This window comes from Aulonocara stuartgranti, assembly GCF_965226115.1.
Source record: "Aulonocara stuartgranti genome assembly, chromosome: 4".
Classification (NCBI taxonomy): Eukaryota; Metazoa; Chordata; class Actinopteri; order Cichliformes; family Cichlidae; genus Aulonocara; species Aulonocara stuartgranti.
The window spans coordinates 12227095-12251138 of NC_138942.1; the positions used below are offsets into that span (position 1 = coordinate 12227095).

The 24044-nt window shown below is 42.2% G+C and overlaps 1 protein-coding gene across 1 annotated transcript; it reads right to left on the reverse strand.

Moving 5' to 3' along the window:
- Positions 1-6161: 6161 nt before the first annotated feature.
- ppap2d (phosphatidic acid phosphatase type 2D) lies at positions 6162-22558 on the reverse strand. The gene is made up of 6 exons (XM_082531764.1): positions 21742-22558; positions 11605-11762; positions 11140-11429; positions 10980-11037; positions 7924-8100; positions 6162-7706 (listed from the first exon to the last, which is right to left on the reverse strand). Exons 1-6 carry the CDS (start codon positions 21947-21949, stop codon positions 7602-7604), a joined length of 996 nt encoding a protein of 331 aa, XP_082387890.1. The 5' UTR covers positions 21950-22558; the 3' UTR covers positions 6162-7601.
- Between the last annotated feature and the right edge of the window lie 1486 nt (positions 22559-24044).

Genomic DNA, 24044 nt, shown 5'->3' on the forward strand with positions numbered 1-24044 from the left:
CCCCTTCCACAGTCAGCCAAAACCACAGCTCCCCTTTGCAGAGTTTGGTAAGATCAGGCACAGCAACCTGATCCTACTGAGAAAGTCTTATAAAAGGAAGCAAATAAAATGATCCAATAAAAAGCACCTCTCCTCCACACTGCCAAACCTCATATATCTGGCAGATGTTTGCTTACATTTAAATCTCAGCCTGAGGGCCTATCAGTATTCTAATACAAAAGCTTAGTGGACCTGCGTTAGGCTATGCCACGCAAAACAGTCGCAGCACAGCATGCTATGATGCACAGCAGCTTTTGTTCACATGGTGCTGAAGCACATGTTGCGCAACTTGGACAGGCTCTATAACTGCAATATGTTTTCCAGCCAAATCTCCTGAGAGGGATCGCTGTCAGAAAACAAACCCCTGTTTGAGGCATGGCCTCCAGTTGAAGTTGTTCAACTCCTGCTTTTCTCTGTGTACTTCTCTCCCATCCTTATTCTGTGTATTCTTCTCCGCTTTCCCTCTCAATCCACTCACTCGATCTAGTGTCGACTCTTTGCTCTCCTTCTCCCCTGTGTTTCTTTTTTCTGCGCTCTTCATTTCCCCCCCTTGTGATTCGCTGCTGGGGTAACTCAGGATTCTTAGTATTTGGCTGGGCAAACCCAGGGCAAGCGTGTCTTGTTACAGCAATCGAGGCTTTGTGATAAAGCTGTGCATTGTGAAGGATAATCCCTCAGAAACAATCAGGATTTTTATATCCTGCCCTCTGTTGTTTCTGTAGCCTCTCTCACACACACACACACACACACACACACACACACACACACAGCATCCGTACATGCACATAGTACAACACATTTCACAAACACTACCATTTGTTCTGAGACACACACGCACAAGCACATTTACAAGCACTGGCATGCACTGCACATTAAATGGACTCCTGAGAAAGTATGCAAGAAATTCACATCAAATTACCCATTCGGTTAATTTTGTTTAGAAGCTGCTCTCTGTACTGTTCCCTGTGATTCACAACAGTATCCAGCCTTTCTTGGACACACTGTGAATGGAGTATCTGGGGTCGGGGATTTGTAAACAGGGGGCTGCTGGTTTGCTTTAAAATGTCAGTTAAGTCCGTATGTCTATCAGTGTCATGTTTGGTTAGGCCAGCTCTTGTGTAGCTGTTCACACTTGGCTGATCCTTATTGTTAAATAAGCAAAGCCTTGTGTTTGGCTGTGCTGCGGATCAGCGAGGCACTCACCTGAAAAACTGGAGAGAGAATGGAGAGTAGTACAGCAGAACACTACATAGAAGGCACATTTTAAACCATTTAAAGTTTCTCATTAAAACCAGTGTGCCACTTGGCCATTTTCACAGCAGCTACTTTGACACGTAGCAGCTTAAAAAGCCCACATTAACATTAACAATGGATACGTGTCATTTAGATGCCTTACTTCCAGGGCTCTGGTACCTTACCGGGATATTCCGATTGAGTGGTGCTGCCATTTGTGTTATTAGTTCACCTTTGAATTTTCTCCTCTACATGTCAAATATTTATGGTGGGGAAAAAAAGCCAGTTTTCACTCTTAAGTTTTATGGTGTTTGAATAGCACTCAGTTCAGTGAAATCCATGAAAGCAGGTGATTCACACCTTCAACAAGTTAAATGTAACCACATTACATTTTTAACATTTTTCAACGTGCCACTTCTAGCCAGTTGTTCAATGTCTAGACAGGTAGATGCCTCTGTGATTCCTGGCCTGGGATCATCTGCCTGTCACTGCCATCAGTCCTCATTTTCCAGCAGGAGGTTTTTTCTCCTGGCTTTTCCACCGCTGTCATCATCTGCCACCAAACCAAGGGGAAGGAGAAACATAATTATAGGACAGAGGCAAAGAGCAGAGTTGTAACTGTCAGACTGACACTGTTCGACAATTATATGAAATAACTGTAAACAATCCATCGTAAAAGTGCGTGCAGTCCATCTGTTGTCCGGTAGTGTTGGGGAGGGAGGAGAGGAAAAAGCTTTCATTTCAAGAGATGCTTGAGACACAAATTACAAAAGAAGATAAGACCATGCGACAGATATGATAATGAGTCACTGCTGTTGCTGAATATAATATCAGCTTCTTACTGTACTCTAATGAGTGTCCTCAATCTGCCAATTATACACAAGCTTTCCTTGGCAAGTGATGCTAGTGGATCAGTATTACACACACAAGTTACTCACAAGCTCACCTCAGTCATAACTAGGAATTAGAAGAATATTGCCTGTGTGCTTGCTCATTAAACTAGTGGCACTAAGCTATCATCATACTTACATGCACATAAAATAGATGAAAGGATACACACATACACACTGGGGCGCGAAGACAGAGAGGCCTACACTGTACTTAGCAGTTTCCTGAGCACCAGCGAGTGCCTTTCATTTGCTCCCTGAGGTACTGCAGAGCTGCGTGACCTCAGCACCTCAGGTTTTTAATTTTCACTCGTACTGTCCACACTACACTGCTTCACAAATAGTGTAATTCTTTCTCTTTACTGTTTAATCCTGCACTGACACATAGTAATCCTCTCGTATGAGATAGTTTAACAATGTTCTTCACAGAAGCCACATTAAGTAAAATAGAAGGTGTAAGGAGTCTATGGTGGATTATGATAGCATGTGTAAGGCAAGGAGTGAGTCATGGCCTAAATGAGCTTTTAAAAACAAGCCAATGTGTGTATGTGTAAACAAACCGAACTCATACAGAGATATTATTGCATAAATGAAGGCAATGACGTGATGTATATTCCCCCAGCGTGTTTTCTTCACACCAAGTGATATCTCATGTGAGACCAGCTCCCTAGACCTGTAGTGGTGAGGTATAACATGCATCCAGTGTTACTTAACTGATAAATGAGCTGTTGCATGATTCCACTGCGCGTACCAGCAAAGACTGAGTGTTATGTCACCATCATATTACCGCCACTCGCGAATGTGCGTGCTGCAGGAGGCTGAGCGTGTTGACCTTGAAACCCAGGATCCTCCTCCCACCTTCCCACCTCTCTGCTGCGGTCGTCGTCACTGACACCTCACAAGTCTCGACTATTGTTTTTAGACGAGAGATGTTGTTTTTACATTCCAGTCTGTCTTCAGGAACCAAACACTCATCCACACGCACACACACTCACTTAGCATCCCTCATTCTTCAGGCTGCAAAACAAAACGGTTGGCTATCTCTATTGACAACAGGTCTTGTCTCGACCCTGTTAGATAAGTTTGTTTTATTGGAGAATGTTTTGTCAAAGTCCACCCGGCTTGTTATGACTGTGAGCTAGATTTTTTACATGTCAGATTTATCCATCTAGAATGGGCATGTACTTTAGGTTTGTTTTATAGATGACACAGATAATGAGAAACAATCCCTGGCTGAAGACTCCTCCACCTCAGAAAAGAGAAGCTCCAGGTAACCAAGGGCATCCTAAGCTTAACACTAAAATGAACTCAACACACATTACGATGGGTGGCCTTTCCGATGTGTTGTGCTCTTTTAACTCTTCCTTGCTTTTGCGAAGACAATAATATGACCTTTAAAATGGTAAATAGTGGCTTAAGGGCAAGTTATAAGCTATGCGTATAATAATGCAGAGACCACATTGCTGCTTTTGAACAAATATACGTATGAGGAATCCCGTGTTCATTTATTATTTAGCAAAGCTAACAGGAAAAAAGGGTCTCAGTAGGCAGGAGCTTGTTTTTTGACTCTCTTTTAATAGAGCCCTTTATAAAAGTCTCCATGTGTGGTTACCAGTTCATATAAGCTTCAAAAAATAGTGAATCTGAGCTCCAGTGCTGTATAGTTAGGTGCATAACAGTGCCAGGATGTGACAAGGGGTGCTATCTTCATCAGCCGCCACGATTACGCTGATCTCGTCAGATATTCCATGCCTTATCTATGTGTACATATGTGCCTGACTGATAAATAAGGTATGCATTTTGCTTTCATGCATCAAAGGGAATGCACACTAACATAGGTTTTCCCATTTGGGAGTGATTGCACCCAGCTGTCCACCTGTAGGTCCTCATTAGTACTTTGTGGATCAGTTTAAGTGTTGATTTCTTAGCTCACTCAGTGAGTCAACGTGGCTGGGCACATCTTAATCCCTGAGGAGCACAGAGAGAGAGGGAGAAGAGAGGAGAAGCAAGACAATTTATCTAAGTGGGAACAGGCAAAGTAATGTTTTTCATAAACTCACATCAGGACACGATGTGCCTAATGGCTACAGCTTGTGCATTCACTCACTGTCATTACTATAGGAGATTTAAAAATGCGCATAGCAGCGAGGCTGGGGGGAGCAGGCCTGAACTCAAGCACACTAAAGAGCCCATTAATCCTTTTTAATTCTATTAAGAATTGGACTACAGCTGGATAAGAGGCCAGCGGAGTTCCAGAGACTAAGTCGGTAATGCCTCGGAGACGTATGGTAAATACTTAACGAAAACTCCTATGCAAGGAAATTTCTTTTCCTCTTTACAAACAGTTAAGTCAATTTTCACTCCTAAGCAGCTTTTACTTTGTAGTAAACAAAGACAGGTTACATTAGTTCTGTGAAAAGAGATATTTCGTATCTCCATTAGGCGCCAAGGGCTATTTCATCACTTCAAATATGGGCCCATAAAATTTGGATAATCTACAAATTTCTTGACGATGTTATCGTTGTCAGAAAAAAAACAAATATGATAACTTTACTCCCACGTGTACTCTATTCCTCTCACACAAAGAGATACGCAGGTGAGCTACGTGCCTTCCACAGCACGCTTATCTCTGTGTTGCTGAGAATCAGCACCGCCATCCGCACTGCTATTTTTGCTCCCGTCCAATTTCACAAAAATCAGAATCTTATCAAGGAATTGCCCAAAGTTAAGTATGAGGAAGAAGGAAAAAGTGGTTTTAATTTTCTTTCACAGTCAAGCGTGTGGACAATAATGGCTTTCACCTGTTGAGATAACAGTACAAATACCACGGCCAGTCGAAATGAACAGTGCTGACCTACTGTGTGCACAATTGCGGCAGTGCAAATAGCGAGGCCCTTCTGACCGGACCTCAGTAATGTGAACACAGAGAGGAGTCTGCCTCTGCTTGTTGACTCCCATTCATTTCCATTAGGGCTGAAGGGTTACCGAGGAGCAGGCCAGTAACAGTGTAAACGAGATCTCATGTTTGACAGGGCGTGTAAGCTCAGCTCGGTCACACACACCTAAACGTTAGACAATAACAAGTAGTGAGGCAGACAGACAAGGAGCTGTCACAATACCACAGCCATATATGTATTGCTCAGGAATAAAACGAGGCTTCTCAGTTACAGTCCTATAAAACAAAACAGGCCTGAAAAACGGGATCACATTTGTTCCCACCCTGATGCCCACAACCATTACTCTCCCCAATCTACCAGCCCATCTGTTCTGCCAACTGCTCCGTTACGCTTCCCCCTCATTACTGGACCACTTTCCCTGCTCGTCCCCTTACCTTATCGTTATGCACACAGACATTACTGAAGCTCTCGCTTCTTCTCTCTCTCTCTCTTTTGCCCTCTCTGTCTCATCTGAGCTGCTTTTTTCCCCTCCCTAAGCCTCGAAGTACATTGGAGAAAGAGAGTGAGAGAGTGAGTGTGAGTGAGTGAGTGAGTGAGTGAGTGAGTGAGTGTGTGAGTGAGTGAGTGAGTGAGTGTGTGTGTGTGTGTGAGTGTGTGAGAGAGAGAAAAAAGAAATCAAAGAAAATGCCTCAGACGCCCTGACCTGTATCTGGCTAAGCATCTCCATGGTAGCATGACCCCCCGAAACAGCCCATCATGCTCCACTGCACTTGAAAAGGACCGAGTGCAGAGAAGGGGCAGAACGAGGAAGGGTGTGAAGGAGGAGAGAGAGATGAAGGAAACTACGAGGGCACTGGAGTGGAAGCTTCAAAACCCCACATGGTTAAATCACTTTTTCTGTTAAATGTTTGTTTTATTTTAGCTCAAGATTTCCTCACCTCCACACCATGTTTGGTATCCCCCGCGTAAATAATGAATGTCCATATGAGGAAAAGGCTAAATGGCTTTTTTTTAAAAACACTGATACATTGACGTTCAGTATGTGTAGGTGTGCTAGGCACTTTTCAGTCTGCCGAAGCTAAACATGAAAAAAAGACAGAAGAACTTTGAAACATTCAACATTCGATGGTTTAATGGTTTGGTTTTCTTTTGAGTACAGTGGTTATTTCTGCCGCTGTGGCATTCACAGACAAATCAAACAAACAAAAATATCTGGGAACACAAAAATATATATAGCTTTCTGATAACATCTGTGGCTCAGTCTAGTAGTTACAACAGGTACAAGAGCAACTCTCTGTACCCGATCGACAAAAACGTAAATACAAACACTTACATAAACATGTAAAAACGGTCCAAAACTTGAACTAATACTTGAAATTCTGTGGTTCTGTGGTTTATAAAATGAAATTGCTATTTACATTCAGTTTGAATAATTATCTTTTCATGAAAAGAATATAGTGTATGAGTCAGACATTAACAAAAATAAACACTGATTATTCAAACTTGTGATAAAATATATAATATTGATTATAATTAGAGGGTTCCACTATGTTCAAGTGCTATTAATAAAGACGCACAGGAGGACCGCTGGGATCGCGGCTGCACAGCTCCTGTCTGAGTGGCATAAATCAAGGTGCAGCTCAAGAGTTTGGAGTCCAGGGACAAAAGGTCAGAGGTTACAAAATTCAGTCAAAACCTCCACCTCTGAGACACAGTCAAAGTGGTTAGTAGCAGGAAAGTGGCAGTGAATGGGAAGAGAAATTACCTGGTCAGATTGCTCCCAGTCACTGACTTGGTTACTCAAAAGAGAAAGATGGCATTCTATCACAGCTCAAACATTGTTGTCCTTTGCTTACATGTGTTTTATCATGTAGTCACAGTGGTGTAGGGTCGACTTTTTAGGTTAGTGGCACGTCGTGCGACTGAACGCAAAGATCGTTAGGAAGCCTGTGCTTGTTCCGTCACTTTGCACAGAGCTGTCTTTACATCTGAGGTCCGATGGTCTCAGTTAACAACTGCTGGCTCATGTTTTCCAAGCTGAGCAAGGAATCAAAAACCAAAAACCGAGGCTGGTATTTTCTCATCTCTAACCCGTGACCAAAGGGTGACTGGCTCGGCTTTGAAAGCTAAGCAAACGCACTTGCCAAAGCCCTCCATAACAGAAGAAAACAAACTAGCTTTCAACTTTAGCAGCTTCTACAACTTATCTTGAAAAATAAACACTTTTAATCTTTTTTCATATATAAAAAAATATTTCTAATATTACCACAAAGTTTGTTCCACTGGACAGGTTTGACTTGTAGTCTTGTTGCATTTATCTTATGTCTATATGTGTTAGATGACTGTATGTTTGCGTGTATATCAATATACCAAAAGTATAAGCAGGTTAGATTGTACTCTCAATATTTTCTTAGAATGATATCCTTTCTTCTAAACTAGTTCCTCAGTTCTTTGTGCTCCTCACCTGTGCTATCTACTGCTCTCCCTGTATTTCTGCAGTTCACTTCTCTGATCCTCCGATTCCTGAAATGACTGCATGCACCTGCTAACAGACAGTTTGCTGGCTGGACAGTGGACTCTCCAGGGACATGCTAGTGGGAGACCCGTCTGGGCGGGCGCAGGGCTTAAACATGGTGGAGATATAGAAGGCCTGCAGGCACAGACAAAAAAAAAACAATTGTCAGGAAAGACACGCAGACCACACATGCTGTCAATCACTCACTGTTTATAAACAGAGAGTGGAAATTGAGGGAGAAAGCATAGTGTTTGAGCTAACACAGTCAGCAGAAAGCAGCGAGAAACAAACCCTGTGAGGAAAAGGATAACTGGTATTCAGGCTATTTAGACAACAGTGAATTTTAACATACCACCCAGTATGCGGTGAGCCCTCCTTGAATAAAGCCTGTAAGGACGTCAGTGGGATGGTGACGGTAGTCTGAGATGCGGCTCAATCCGGTGTAGACAGCGATCATTACTAAGAAGAACTGTATAAGTGGGCGCAATAGCCGAGCTCCTCGCCACGACAGCCGTGCCTGCAGGTAGAACTGCAAAAAAAGAAGATAAATACCATTATTATTTTCACTACTAAGTGAATATATGGCTATGGGCACTTATGTGCTAATGTATGCCCCCACAAACATAAATTTATGGTTATGTCTAATGGCTGAAGTTCTATAAACTAAGTGGAACATGAACATCCATTTAATCTGCTGCCCAGAGGGGGGAAGAGAAGTTTGGCATGGTTTCATTAGCACTTTTTAAACCCAACTTCCTGCTTTTGTTCATCCTCATCCCGTGCATCAGCGCTACAGTACAGAGGTCCTGTTTGTGTGCGTGAAAATGGGGTCACAGGTCGAGCTGAATGCAGATGCAGGGCTCGCTTTATGAGGTGGCTGGAGGTATGTCTGAGTCAAACAGCCGCTGGGGAGCATGTGGTCTACATTACTGCTGGCAAGCCGATCCTCGCTGTCTCTCCTTTTCCTATCTTAACTGAGAACAGGTGTCACTATTCCTGCTGTACACACAAGTAGCTGGCAAGGTCATGGTGGCGTGTAGCTGCAAGTCTGACACATTCTCACTAGGTTGTCTAAGCTCTGTCAAATAATTTGTAAGCAGCAACTTCTGTGTGTGCGTGCTTGTGTGGAGAAAAAAAACACTAGGTTTTTGTTTTAGTCACGCCACTTCTTCCTTTCAGTTCGCTACCCTTTCATTCCTCTCAGTCAGTCCCACAATATTCATCCCTTTCTTTCTCTTTTGGTTCAAAAAGGAACATTTTGCTGTGGACTTGTAAAAAAAAAAAACTGTGCAGTAATTATGAGCCACCCCTCATTTCTTTATCTTTTGCTAGGTAAAGAAGAAATAGATGTAGTGATTTGTTGAAAGATAAATTGATATTTTCTTTATTATTTTTGAACATAGCCTGAACTCTCTTGGGCAAGCTTCCCTGTAATTTCTTTAAGTAGTCTTCAAGAATAGTTCTCCAGGCATCTTCAAGGATATTCAAAGCTCTTCTGTAGCTGCTGGCTGCCTTTTGTTCTGTTCTCTTATTATTATTTTTTTTGATTTGCTCTTGTGAGGTCAGTCTATGACTGACAGTGTTCCATTGTGAATTTTTATATCCAGGTATGGTTTTACTGCACTGCATTGTCACGCTGAAAAATGAAACGACTGCCAATCAGATGCTTCAGAAACAGTATCCAGCGGTGAGTCAAAATCTGACGTACTTTCTTCATTCATATTTCCATCAATGCTGACAAGATCCCCAACGCCACTGGCTGAAATACAGCCTCAAACCATGACAGAGCCTCCACCATGTTTTACAGATAGCTGTAGACACTCACTGTTGAACTTCTCTCCTGACCTTCTCTGTATGTACTCACAATGACTTGAAGACGTGACGTTTTTGTCTAATTTAGCATACTGGAGCATTCTCTTCCCGGTTTCCTTCTTGAAAGCAAACCTTCCACTGAGACTATCTCTAACAAGGTTTCAGCCAACAGTAGGTGGACAGGGCCAGCTGTGTCTCTGAGGTACTGTGTCAGGTCTTTGCTGGATTTTTCCCCCCCCTATTCTTAGGACATGACTTTCAAATACTGCTCATCTGCTGTAGATTTCTTTTAGTTTTTTTAGGCTTGAAACTTCGTATTTTGTCTTCCATTTATCTAGTTTCCTCAAATATTTTAAGGAAACAGTGTACACCATGCACAGATATGTAAAGTTTTTGAGCTAAATGCTCTTTGAGAATCACCTTGTTGGTGCAACTGTTATTTTTCCCTTTCGAACATATTTTCCATAGATTCGGTTAAAGAAATGGGAAGAAATTATGTGTTTTGTCACAGGCCGTTAGTAGCAAAGTACCTAAAAATATAATTTATAATTGGTTATTTGCTAGACTGTGACTAAGATAGGTGTTATGCTTGAACAATTCATAGGTCAGTGTTACAGTAAGTGGTCTGACGAACAACAACAAAAAAATCTTTCCTCTAGTCCCAGACAGATGGACTGAAGTGAAAATGAAAGAAGACTTTCAGAGAGTCTGGAAAACTACTGCTTAAGACAAAACAAAAATAACAACCTGCAAGTCTGGCTCTTTATAACTGAAATATACAGAAATAAGACACAGCACTGTACAAATAGAGAAGGTTTTCTCCTCACTTTGAGTTTTGAAAAGCAACAAATTATTTTCATTCATCTCAGATGAATACAAATATTTATGTCACCTGAAAACCATTAATTAGCAGCTAGCGATGATGGTTATGTGAAGTATGTGAACGTTTCATAGACAATAATGTGCTTTTGTCTCCCTCTAACTGTCACTTCTCTCTCACAATGCGCCCATGACTACAGGGGAGTGTGCTGTGAGAAAAAAATGAAGAGATGGGGAGGGAGGCTTGGAGGGTTGAGAGGGTGTCTATTGCTGAAAGAAGCCTGTCGATCTCTCAGCAGGCATATTCAGCTCTCCCCCCTCGACTAAATGAGACCCACAACAAGGCCTCCTCTGTCTGTGGAGTCTCTTCATCTATTCATGTTCCCTGTGGAAAACATTCTCCCTCATTCTCTACCCCACTCCAAATCCTCCTCCTCCCTATCTTTCTGTCTCACCAGCCCTTTTGGTTGGAAGCTGGCTGCCTGTAGAGAATTGGTTCTCTCAAAGATCGGGAACCGTGAATGTATTTAACAGCACATGGCTTGGTGTGTCTTTCCACATGTTCAATTAGCATTGTTCTCGGCCTCTAGGGGCTGGTGTTGTCTTTAAAAACTGAAAACAAAGCAAGAACTGTAATCTTCCTCTGATACTATAAACACTGGGGTGAATACAGTAATTACACAATATGAGCTCAGGTGTATGTAGAGGTCAACTTTCCAGATTTGTTCGCCGATAGACTGGGTGTGTTTGTTTGTTTGTGAAGCAAAGGTGACTTACTGCCAGATAAAGCATTGTGTACATCGCGAAGGAAGCATGGCCGGAAAAGAAGGACTTCCTGAAAGAGAAGATCCATAAACGCAGCCAAATGTTACACATTAACTTGGGTTTCTGTATACAGCACCCTGAGAAAGCAGATAATTGCACATAAACCACACACCTTGCCTCCTCCTCCAACTTCTTCTCCGCACTGCAGACTATGGACTCTGCAGGGACATAGATGCCTTCCTTGCAGTTAATGGATGCATATGTGATGTTGCACACATCCAGGAAGTTGGGTCTCAGGCGACCTACGCTTAGCTTGGCCATGTTGGTGAGAGACTGACCAATACAACAGCCAAACAGGAAGCTTCCCAGTTCCTTGTACAGGCATGACACATAGCAGTTTCTAACAAAAGCTCGTGAGTGCACACCTCGGAAACGCACACGATAGCATTCACCTACAGCGATCTGAAAGAAACAAAGACAGGAGACAACTTTTAACTTGCCATACTGCCCGGCTGAACAAATACTGTGAAAGTATGTTTGTTTTACTTTTAAGCAAACACAAGCACATTTACACTATAAGAAGATGATGATAGCTTTAACTCACTGTCCTTACACATAACATCAATTACTGTCTTACCGCTACACCAGTGATGGCGATGCCACCAGCGATGAGCAGGCTGTCGGGGATGGCCTCGGTCGTTATGTTGGGATAAGTGATGCTGGGGTCTCCGCAGAAAAAGCCTCGTTTGTAGGGAGTCACAAACTTCATCTCGCATGCAAAAAATGGGATGGAGGCTGTGGGGGTCGGGGGGGGGGAAAAGGGAGTGGAGGTAGACAAAAAAAACAAAACAAAAGATGGCTTGATGAATATCTATGATGTGGTCTGTGTAACAACGATGACAAATAAAAGAGACAGCGCGATACATGGACAACGGTACTGTCTACTCATATGAAAATGGCCTAACATAATAAAGGGGGGTAGCATTAAAGCGTCAGTCATTTGGTGATATGAGTTCCAGATTCCTGGGGATCAGGGAATTCCACACATAGCTGCTTTCAACATGGGAGCAGGGAGAAGGAGAAGGCTGACAGACATGAAAAGATGTGAAAAAATGGAGGCAGCATGACAGTGGAGAATTCAGATGAGGAAGGAGGAAGAAGTTATTGAGAGCATGTTACACAAAAACATCAGTGTGCTCAAAGAACACAATAAAGTCACTGTGTATTGTTAAACAAGTATGTTTTCTTCAAGCCAAAAGCAGTGACTCACAGTTTAATCCAGCTTAACTTATATTAACAGCTGTCTCACATTATGTTTACTGCCTGGTCACTAATTATAAGAATTTACGCTATCAGGTGAAAGTGGCCAAGGTCTGGTTTGCTTAGGTAAACATCACCACGCAGTCTCATGATCAAAGTTCACTGGGGAAAATTAGCGTTTTAACCAGTTTTTAAATGACGAATTGGAAGGTGGTGATTGTAGCTCCACAAACGAGGGCTGAGCTGCACGGCTTTTGTTCTGCATTGTACTTAACACTAATAGCCAATATCCCTCTAAAGTCCCAGCATGCTCCATTTCTCTGTCCCTTATCCCATGTCCCCTTGTCACCCCATGGAATGCAGCGAGGACATGGGACTAATCATTAACCTCTGTGCCTTTCCCTATCATCCCAGGCCTGCTTGTTGGTTGGAACGCTCCCAGGCCAAAACACTGCTCCTGCCAGAGAATCTCTCAGACTACGTGACTGAAAAGAACACAGGATACACATTTAAAACCAGGCCAGAAGGATTCTCACTCAAACACATAAACAAGGGTCTGAAAACATTCCTTTAATCATGATAAATCACCAAATTTTGAAAGAAAAGAGTGGGAAATGAGTATTTGATGAACAGCAGGTAGCTACAGTTTGTCCACTTTGAGATCTGCCAAAACTGGCTCCGTATCAGCTTTAACCAAACACAGAGTCAACTAAACTCCCATGCTGTTCATTCAACCTTACTGAACTTACTGATAGGCACGGGAGACGTGATTAAGGCTGAAATACAGTAAGACATAGGTCAAATGTGTGTGTGTTAAAAAAAAACTCTGCAGTCAAAGTCAAGCTGCCCTCCCAGAAAGACAAAACAAAGACTAAAAACAAGCTCGCGTCCATGTATTTCATGAGATGTTACGGCAGGGAAGGAGAGAGGGAAACATCCTGTAGACAGATAGCAGAGCCTGTGACGCCAGCACACAGAGCAAACGCCTCACATCTGACCCCAATCTCTCACTCATCCCATCCAGATAACACATGTACAGATTCTTCATATGGAAATTCAGCTCACTGATGTGCCTCATATAACATGTTTTGCTAGTAAAATAATCTATTAGAACTTCTTCTTCTTCTTCTTCTTCTCCTCCTCCTCCTCTATCTATCTTGTGGTTATCCTAGTGAGAGTTTACATTAGCTAAGATCAATGGAGTACCTGTGTTTGCTTTTGTGCTAATTGGTAGATAAATAAATAACCTCAATGAGAGTTCATGTTTGCCTTTGTGTTACCTGCATGAAATGCATCTTTTTGAATCACTTGATCATAATACCCCTATGCATGTCATACCCAAGTGGAGACGTGAGGTATTTGATTCCACACCCAGATTTTTTTCTCCAGTACAGTCAGCTCCTTTCAAATAAGTGTTATGCAAAAGCCCCAACATAACAACAACAACAATCCACTAAAATAAAACGCTGATGACATTTTATAAGGACTTTTAAACTGAGAGAGACATGCTGTGTTTGGGGGTAATCAAACACTGATGATACATTTTAGCATTTAATAATGAAACAAATACTTAAAACAACAACAAGTACTATTTTGTGTTGAACAGGGGCTTCTTTTGACCCTTTCTGGTTTCCATATAATCCATTAAAAGCCCCTCATCTGATTCCAGAAATCAGTATTTTGTTGTATTGACACAGAGATAATGGTGAGAAGCTCCATTAAAGTCCAAACACTTATACTGTAAGACTTTTTAAAGGCGAAGGAAGTGTCACGTCAGTCAGAGACGGCTTGTAATGCTTCCCCATTTTTGCATGCAATAATCACTAAACATGACAAAAGTGGTTTAGTGGTTTAAAAAGCTCCTTGATAATATCACAAGAGAAAAACTGAGCAAACATACTTGAAACCACATTAGTTATTTAGTTTGTGAACAATCCTAAAGAAATTACAAGCTCCTATGTCACAGTCAACCTCTATGCTTTACAACTACATTCAAAATGTTTTCACAACATGACTGAAAAACACTCCACAGACTCTCACTTCATCTGTCAGGCAGCTGTGAGCCAACCTCTGCACCTGGCCAAGACATGCTCAAAAGAGAGCCAGACCAGGAAGGCCTGCAAGAGCACACAAAAGGAGGCAGAGGAGTGGGCTGGCTCCAAGAGCCAAAATGTGCTGCTCACTGGGCCTAACATTCAAAGCAGGAATGCTTTCAAATAGTCAAAAGGATAGAAAGAAGAAGGGGAAAGAGGAAGGGAGGAAAAGAGGGGATATGTGCCTCTCTCTGAGAAACTGTTCTGGTTCTAATTTACACATCTATGACCACAGCCCAGAATGAGCTCACTGTGAGAGGGGAACAACAACAACCAAAAGCAACAAAATAAAGAAATAAAAAAACAGCAAATGAAAAAAGTGGTTTAAGGAGGAGTGCAAAGAAAAGAGGGCAGATGGTAGGAATTCATCGACATACTTTCAAGTCATGTTGCTCAACATCTACTGATCAATTCATTGTTGGACTGAAAGCTAGGCTGCGATGCATGGCCACAAGGGCGGAGAATTGACAAATGGGTGTGTGGATGTGTGTGTGTGTGTGGGGGGGGGGGGGGGGGGGGGGGGCAGTAAAACTGGGGTGAGAAAAACTGGAAAGATGGAGCCAAGAGACATGCAGCAAAGGTTCCTCTTTAAAGAACAGCAGACGGAGGCGATTAGTGGTGGTTCTGGAATGTGAGGGTCAGAGATCTGGGCTCTGATGGGACCCGCTCTGTAAACACGACCCCGCCTCAACAGGCAGAATACCCCCCGACACACATACACATTAAAAAAAAAAAAAAACCTCACTGAGATGCAGACAAACCAAATCCACAGCCGCATAGATTAACAAGACAACCAAAACACACCGCAAAAAAAAAAAAAAAAAAAACACCTGGAAAAAATTAACCAACCATGCCAGAGCCATGAACCACAGAAAAAACCCCTAACGATCCAAAACACAGCCATTAATGCAGACACCACAATCACTATCACAGAGCTAAATTCACTCGTATGGATGCTGCTGCTTCTATCACTAAAAAACAGCCTGTGTATACTCATGGATTAGCATGACATATCCTAAAGCTATCTCCAAGCCACAGTAATGGTCATCTGTTTCCATCACACTCAATAATATTTGACTGCACAGGCCTCTTTCTACTTTTGCCCTTTGATAAAGCTAGAGGACAGACTGTTAGTGACCTGTCAACACAGAGCCATGTGGCCTGCAGGACCTGGGACCGGGATGAGCGTGGCCTGTGCAGCACCCTTCACGGGTGGTCCACCCACACTGAGCTCTTCACCAGCTTGCATGTGCCAGGAGATCACAACTAAATTTTAAGGTGCTTATTTACCTTCAAATCAACCTTTCATAAATAATAAGCCAGTGAACTGTATCGCGCAGTGTTGGAATTTGAATCTCTGCGAGGTTCATAATCCCCAGTAACAACATTACAAGGAAGCAGCGTGACGGCATTCCTAGTACGCTCATAAATGGCAGTCTGCAGATGGACTGGGTGGGTTTTTGCAATTATTTGTGCAATAATGACTGAAGCCGTCTTCATAAGATCTGTTATTTCATCTAATCCCTTCTCAGTTTGAGATCATTACAGGCAGAGTTGAGAATTTGTACCTGAAACAAAAGACTGTTTTAAAAGTTAGTCCAGAGAGAGTCTGTGCGCCTCACTGCATAATTCTCTATCACACAAAAGAACAAACACACACAGGCAGTTGTACTGTAGGGCAGGTAAGTCAGCAGGTGAATTCATTCGCACCAAGGCTGTGATTATTATTGGCAACCGCGGATGGCAAAAAACTCAATTAAAGTGCAGTGTGTGTATGACAGGTACATCCTGTTCTTCCTTGGTGGCCCAATCCAGGTAAGGGAGGAATGGGGGAAGAGTAAGTGTTAGCCTCCTTACTGACACACACACACCCACACACACTCTTTTACTTTCCCATAATTGGCTGGATTGTTTTGGGAGATGGGTCTGTTTTGTCTGCCCTGATGGCGTCGACGAGAGATTTTTAAGTGAAGAACAAAGGCGGGCTGAGAAGCCGCAACAGAGTTTTGTTAACCATCTGCTATCATCAACATCTGCTGCAGCTGGACTCCACACACACACACTGTTTAAGTACACCCACTGCTTCATTTATCAGCCCATACCCAACTCAGTAATGTAGGCAAAAACAGGGGCCCCAGAAAGAAACAGTCGACCGCTCAAAGTACCTCGCTGGCCAAAAATGTTAATATTTATGGAGGTTTAATGCACTACATTAATAACTCAACACAGAGCAAATGCAAACCCTACGTCTCCATGACCATGAAAAATAAAACACAATGACGCTTAAAAACTTAGCTTTTTCAACTCCTAACAGTGCACCAGGAGATTTCTTGCCTGCCCTTTCCACTGTTACTGTTGCCACTAGCCAGTAGAGACATGCTTCCCACAGTTGCTTCTGTTCTTGCCACACTTCAGTGCCTTGCTTCCTGGAGCCTGACTCTGGAGTTCAGGGCCGGAGCGGGGAAGTTTGAAGCAGTCTGTCTGTCTGTCTGATTCAGTAAGAACATAAAGAACCCGCCACTGTGGTGCATATCTTGGAAACTTTAAAGAGTTCCCCAGTGGTTTTTGTGGCATGAAGGTAAGGGCGTGCATTGTGAGATGAGAGCTGCCAGTCTGCAATGTGAAAATGACACAGGATTTTGGGTTAGACTGCTGGAGAGGTATTTAGCATGGTACAGCATGATTGCGGTGGCACTCTATGGATGGAAAAAGTTCAAACCTGCAGGGCTGTTTTGTCAGAGTGTTCGGATTTGCAGGGGAATGTGCTGTTAGGACAGTCAGAGCTTGAGATGATTAAGGGAGGATGGTCTCCAGCAGGTGAGATGAGACACACTGATAAAATGTACCCGATGATGGGTAACTATGCAATGGCGCCAAGAGGGAATGTCTAAGTTTTCTTATAGGGAGACAGACAGAAGACAAATCGTTAGTTCTAACAGACGAAAAGGCAGAGTTACAGCCTGTATTCGGAGTCAGGTAGACAGTCTTCTGGTATCCTCTCCAGGCCCATTGGAGCTAATGAGCGCTGAGGATTAGAGCGATACACACATCTTTATTCGCTCATTATAGCTAATACCTATGGACCACCCTGGGCACTTATGGAATCGTCATCTAGGAGAAGATTACAGCTCTCATTAAAAGTACATTTGAAGCTATCTGCTGTCTGAACATTTCCTATCTGGTTCTGAGTACTACTTCCTCATTGAGACATAAACAGACAGCTGTGTATAGGATCCCTCGAGCAACCAAGGGTTTGACCCCTGACCCCTACTGTAGATTCTGCCTCCTCAGTCTTTCCGGATCTTACTCCCCTCTCCACCCTTGGGGCTTTTCCTTCATTCAAGTTCTTACTTGCCCCTCAGCCTATAGATACGTGGGACTTAGTCGATTCCAGCGTGCTAATGGGTGAAGGAAGATGTACCGAGAAGTGAAGTGAATAGGCCCATGTGGTCTGTCTGAGCAACAGCGCACTTAATGGATTCCTGTAACTCTGCAGCACTGTCAAACGGGAAGGAGATGCATTAATAGACTAAGAGGGGACAGAAAGCGAAATCAGTTCTTCCACTAGCTAATGATTTGACTGAGCCATTTTTAATGGCGCTCCATCTGTCAGCCGCAGACTGACGCCAATGTTTTCCTTAACTTCAGAGAGTCAGGGCCTAAGACACACAGCAAAACAAGACCGGCAAATTTGTCAACAAACAGCAAGCACATGGCAGCTGTAGTAGGGTAGTTAACAGCGATGACTCATACACATACAAAACACCCACACCCACACTTTTACACATACGCACACAATTTAATATTTCGGAGCCTATACACAACTGCACGCTCTGACATGTCAGCCTTTTGCTGCCTGACTCACTTGGCAGCTTTCTCTGCCAAATAAGTATAACCCAAAATCCTCTAACAAAAATCTGACACCCGCCCAAAACACATGGAGACGTAAAACACACTCACACGCCTCACTACATCAGTGGGACACCTTTGGTCCCAAAGTAGAGCTCGGCTGAAGAAAAGATAATAAAAAGAGAAGAGGATATAAGCGGATGTGGGGTAGAAAGAGGCAGGCCTTTCAGTATTCAGATCACTTAAGTAGATACCAGTCATCTTGTTCTGGCAAGCTGCTTCATGTCTTGACACACATACAACAGCAATCAACTGTTTCCAGCTTTCTCTTTCTATTGTACACAAAAACACAATCCATGTAAACTGTATCATTTTAACCACGGCTATGATCTTTTGCATTTCAGGCATGTGTGAAAATGGCATAGCTCTGTAATTAACCTCTAGAGAAAAGTCGTGCCTCATAACATTCTTTATGTTTCACTTATATTGTATGAGCTTTTGTTGTGCAGCAGGCTACTCAAGTGCTGTTTTCATTCAGTTACCCTTAAAGAGAGTTACTTTATTATGGCGATGATAGAGTCAGGGCCACCTGCGCAGGAGGGAAATAGCAGCATAGTCTAGAAGTCTTGTCCCTGCACGCTCGTCAGATATGACAAAAACCTCAAACCTCCTGACATGTGCGTGGCTGGGCTCTACATAGTACATGCAGCCACAGGGTGAAAAATATTGTCATCTCTCTTTGAGTCCCAGTCCCAGCAATAATGCATGCACACACTTTAGCACACAGGCAAAGACTTGAAAACAAATTGCAGTTTGCAAATCACATGGAACTTACTGGCACTGAGCTTAACCAAAACAATCCATCTCTGTCAGGCATCATGTGCATGCCCGAACACCCCCATAATCAACACTATGATATGCAAAGTACAACAATATTAGACAAGCCTGGTGTTGAGAAAGAATCAGGTCAGGTAAACTCAGCCAAAGCCACAGTTAATGAGTTCAATGTCACCACATTCCACAGACAGATTAAAGCTCATTCAACACCACAACATACTAGTTTCACGTCGCCACTTCAAATGTGAATTAAGCCCTAAAGAGACAGCGATAACCTCAGAACATTGCAGAATCCCTCTTCAGCTGATTGCATAAAGAGTGGCGGTGCTTCAGGGCCAAATTCCACTTTTACAGTTGTGAATGAGCCCCTTTAAAGGATGAATAACGCTGGTGGGTCAACTGTCTGAGGGAATCTGATAAAGGCACTTTTAAGGGAAATTTTGATTAGTCAGACATATGAGGGTCAAGAGAAATAAAGGGTCCAATTCATTTCCAACAATTGATGACATTCAATGCCAAATGCCCATAGATGAGTCAATGTCGGGCTTCTGCGAGACAGATACAGTCAGGATGGAGTAATCCAATAGCCCATACAGCACTGTATGCAACAATAAGGGGAAATAATGCCTTGTACTGTAAATTACATCTTATTTCAGGACATTTGATTGTTATCTGTGACATATAATAGCTAGTGTTGTGGTCTCACTGTGCTTAATAAAACTGAAAAAAAAAAAGACTCTACTTCTCAAAATCAGTAAGATAAATCTCTTTAATCACAAACTCTAATACCTTGTGCCTTTGCATTATTACTGCAAGTCATTATTTGAAAACGTGTAACAGTATGTTCTCAGACACGTTTGCTGCCAAAGTGTACCAGGAACATATCAAAGAATCAAATCAAACCGGGACTTTAGAGATTGCTGAGCTTTGACTTGAACGTTTTAGTCCAACAAACTTTATAAATCCGCTCAGCTGTGTTCAGCTTGATGCCCAGCAACACAGGCTCAGAACTGTTATCGGTTCAGACCGGGGCTAAGAAGGGTCAGAGCACACAGTTTTTTGAGAAAGCTAGTGGCGTGCTTGGTTTATGTCTTAGGGGAAGAACTGAGAGAGCCCATTTCCTATACTTTCCTGACTGATGCTCAGTTGCTAGCCACTTCCTAAACCCAGAACAAAGCTGCAGAAAAGTGCACAAACTAAACAGCTAATAGTATACCTGCAGGGGTTAAGAATAACATAGTACAGAATAGAAAAGTGACTACCTCGACCTGTCATCGAGTTTGCCAGGCTACTTCCTAAGATTTAACGGCCAAGCCTGAGACCTGTCGGTCTGCCTAGACGGGTTCTGCCTTCAGTTGCAGCTGAAACACTAATTCACACAACACTGGTGCTCCCGTCCCTTTCGCAGTCATGTGAGATGACGGCATGGAATTTATGAATTATGTATTATTACACAAACAAACAAACTCTGTGTACAAATTTTAGGAGGATTTCTACTAATAGAAAGGGGCTGAAGTACAGTTAATGAAACAATTACAAGCAAAAATACCTTTCTGAGGTATTTTACAAATTTCAGGTAGAAGTAGAACTCTTTTTTTTCTTCCTTTAACTTTTCTATATTCCCTATACCCTTTGTGGCTTAGCACTGGCCCTGAAAACAACACAGAAGCATTAAAGTCCTTAGATATGGTTCATTGCATCATTAGAAGAAAAAACATGTGATTCGGTTCTACTATCTTTAAAAAGGTGGCACTAAAATCAGGCCTAAAGCACATGTCAACATGCATAACAACCTTTTACTTTGATTCTGAACAATTATAACTCTTCAACTTGAGTGTTTGAGGTTCTGTTTGTTCTGCTGCATTGCAAGTTCAATCTCACGCTGGCCATAATAAGTAGATTTTAAGAATACACTGAGAGAGTATTCGACCAATCTTAAAGCACTTGGAAGAACAGAATGACAATTTGTTTCCCTTTTACTGAATGAAAGCAATCTGGACAATCACGTTATAGCCTGAGTTAGTGACTATTACTGCTTTTATCGTTTATTTGATATGAATCTACTGCCAGTTTGTTTTTCTCCATAATAAGTTAACTTTTTTGGGTTGTGATTAGTATCTCCGTTGGCTCTCATTTCTGTGTTGATTGTGGCCTTGGCAGTTTTTGTTTCTTGATGTGAAGCTTGCTAGTTATATAAGCAAGGCTTCTGTGCACACTGTGGTGAATTATTGGCTACAAACAGTAAGCTAACCCTGAGAGAGGCTAAAGAGCTCTGCATAGAGGTAATTCAGCACCAGATCATACGCACGGGGCACGTTTTTATCCTTATTCCCACGTTCTTCTCCCGGGAAATTTGAGAGTTACCATGGGAACTGATGAATTCCCGGGACAACTCAGCTGCTGCCAGCTGAGCCCCCACCCACATTTCCCCCGGTTCTTCCCTCCCTCCTGCCCCCACGTGCATGTAGAGGGGACCGAGCTGAAGTTTTCTGCTCCAGTCTGAGCAGTTTCCACTTGACTTCTGGAAAAATGCTTTGCAGCTTCGTTAACTTTAACAAATCCCAATCCAGCGTTGGATAGTTTGTGCTTTTTTGCCCCTTGTCTGAAACCAACTTTGTTTATGACATTAGGGAAAAAGCAAATACAGAATTCAAGAGTCATTAAAACACTGATCTAGGTATTTAAAGATTTAAAATAGTACACTTGTTAAGTGAAATAGTAACACAAATTCTTACCAATACAAAGGCACAACACATCCAAACAAACAAGCATCTTCCTCTTGGTGCAAAACGAGCTTTCCACCTCAGGTTGGGTGAGGAATTGTTTCCCAGCTCCGTTCTCCCTCCCTTCCCCGGATCCTCCGCTGTCAGCTAACCGCCGCTGGAGCTCCTCATCCTGGGGGAGCATGCTGCTGTGAGTACCGGTGGAATTTAACTTCTGCATGTCTCTGGCTGGTTAAAAGTTAATGACAACTTGTTCGAATGTGGTTCCAGTAAGTCCTTTACGTTTGTAGTGGCTGGCAAACGATGAAAATCCCAAAAACTTTAAGTCCATCCGTCGTCGGTGCGCCAAATCATGTCAACTAAAGTTTGACAGCAGGAGACCCTGGTCAAGCAACCGGCCGCGAGGTGAGGTTACGTCGGTCATCCAAAGGCAAGAGAGAGGGGGGCGAAGCAAGGCAGGAGAAAACCAGACAGAGGAAAACAAGCATCCGACCAAACCGAGTCACAACAAACTTCTACCGCTGGAGCGTGCTCTACAGACTACTTTGAAACGTCCCGAGCGAAACATGTATGCAGCAGCGCACATTAATGGAACTTCAAAATAAACCCCGTGACTGCTCCTCCTATCCCAAGTCGAGTAGTGCTGATGCGTTTAAGTTGGTTATTTCCGGTATGTGGTAGTGGGTTTGACTTTACGCATTTTGTTGGGGCAAGGAAAAAAAAACTTAGAAAATCAATATGTAACGATCAGACTGGAGCTTGCTAACAAGTTCGATCCATTTGACCTCATGACCGGGTACATGTCCATGCCTTAAACTGCCTCGCCAGTGTCAGGACGTGTCCCACATACAACTTCTGGAGTTCAGAGGACATGTGGGTTGTTGTTGTTTTTTTTTTAAGAGTTTGTTGTTCAGAAATTTTACACAATCAAAACAACAAACCAAAACCAAACAAAACGAGGGTATAAATACATTCCATAATAATGATGTGTAGTGTGTCCTTGTAGAAAGTAATCTTATATCCTTTGTTGTGATGACTTTTTAATGGCATTTTTATTGCACTGAGCCTTACGCCTTAATGGGCACACGACTTCCTCACTATACAGCTAATTTAATTTCCATAATATTGACTGCTGCTTGATTGTCTGCCAGACCACTCAATAAAACAATCTGAAAGCGTGATATAAGTCTAGTCTTTGCCCCACTGGCATAAGGGCTTTATGAAATATCATGATATTTCATTTGTTAATCCAAAGCTGTATAGGTCATTTGATTCCTTTCGTTATTAAAGCTTTTGTTCGTTGGAGGTATCCTGCCACCTGCTGTAAAGATTAAAGTACTACTGCTTCGCCTCTGAAAAGTTCATCAGCTTTTTTAAATTGATACTTTAAGCTATTCATCCATCTGCTGATGCTCAAGCTGTTATTTCTATTATGAATTATTCGTCTACCTTATTCATTAGTTATTAGGCTTTGAATGGCCAAAAACACCTATTGTAATTTCCCATCTAATATTCAAAATCTCTAATTTTCTATAGCGCAAACGACCATCAGCCTGATGGAAATGGAGACTCCCTTTTTTAACTGAAAACTGAATGTTACCTGGAAAACATACAAGCACTGTTTTAATATTTCTCCACTTTTTATGCTTCTTTCATTTTTTTTACATACTGTAAAAAGTAGACGTTAAAGCCTACCGTGAGACAAAACCTTGAAATCATTGATGTTCAGATGGTGCATTAGTGCATTCATAGGGTTACAGGTAAACAAATATATGTCACCCTTGTTTTTTCTGACTCAGTTCTTTTATTTCATAACCTTTGATGCATCTGCTGTGCAAGTAAACGGCACAAAAAGTTCACGATATGGATCTAAACTGACTTTTGGATTAGCAGGTTAATCCTTATTGTCTAGGTAAAAGCTTTGCACATTTGCAATGAGCACCAAAAGCTAGATTATAACTGCATCACATATCACTCATTGCTTCATTTCAAAAGCCTTCCAGTAGTGGTCATTTTTATGGATGTTTTCAGAGCTCTTTCATTTTTACTGTTTTTTTTATTTTTGTTAAAAAAAGAGAGAAAATGTGTGTTCATATTTGGATAAACTTTTTAAGAAAAGGAAAAATGTCAATATAGGAGTGTGGTCCCAAATAATAATGGATTATCTTGTATTTTCCATAATTTTTTTTAAAAATCTGCTAAATCTCTGTAAACTAAAAATGTGGATCAGTCCATCGATGCATTTTCTTAGCTGCTTATCCATTTTACAGCTGCAACTTATCCAAGTTGTAATTAGTCCATGCTCACATTCACAC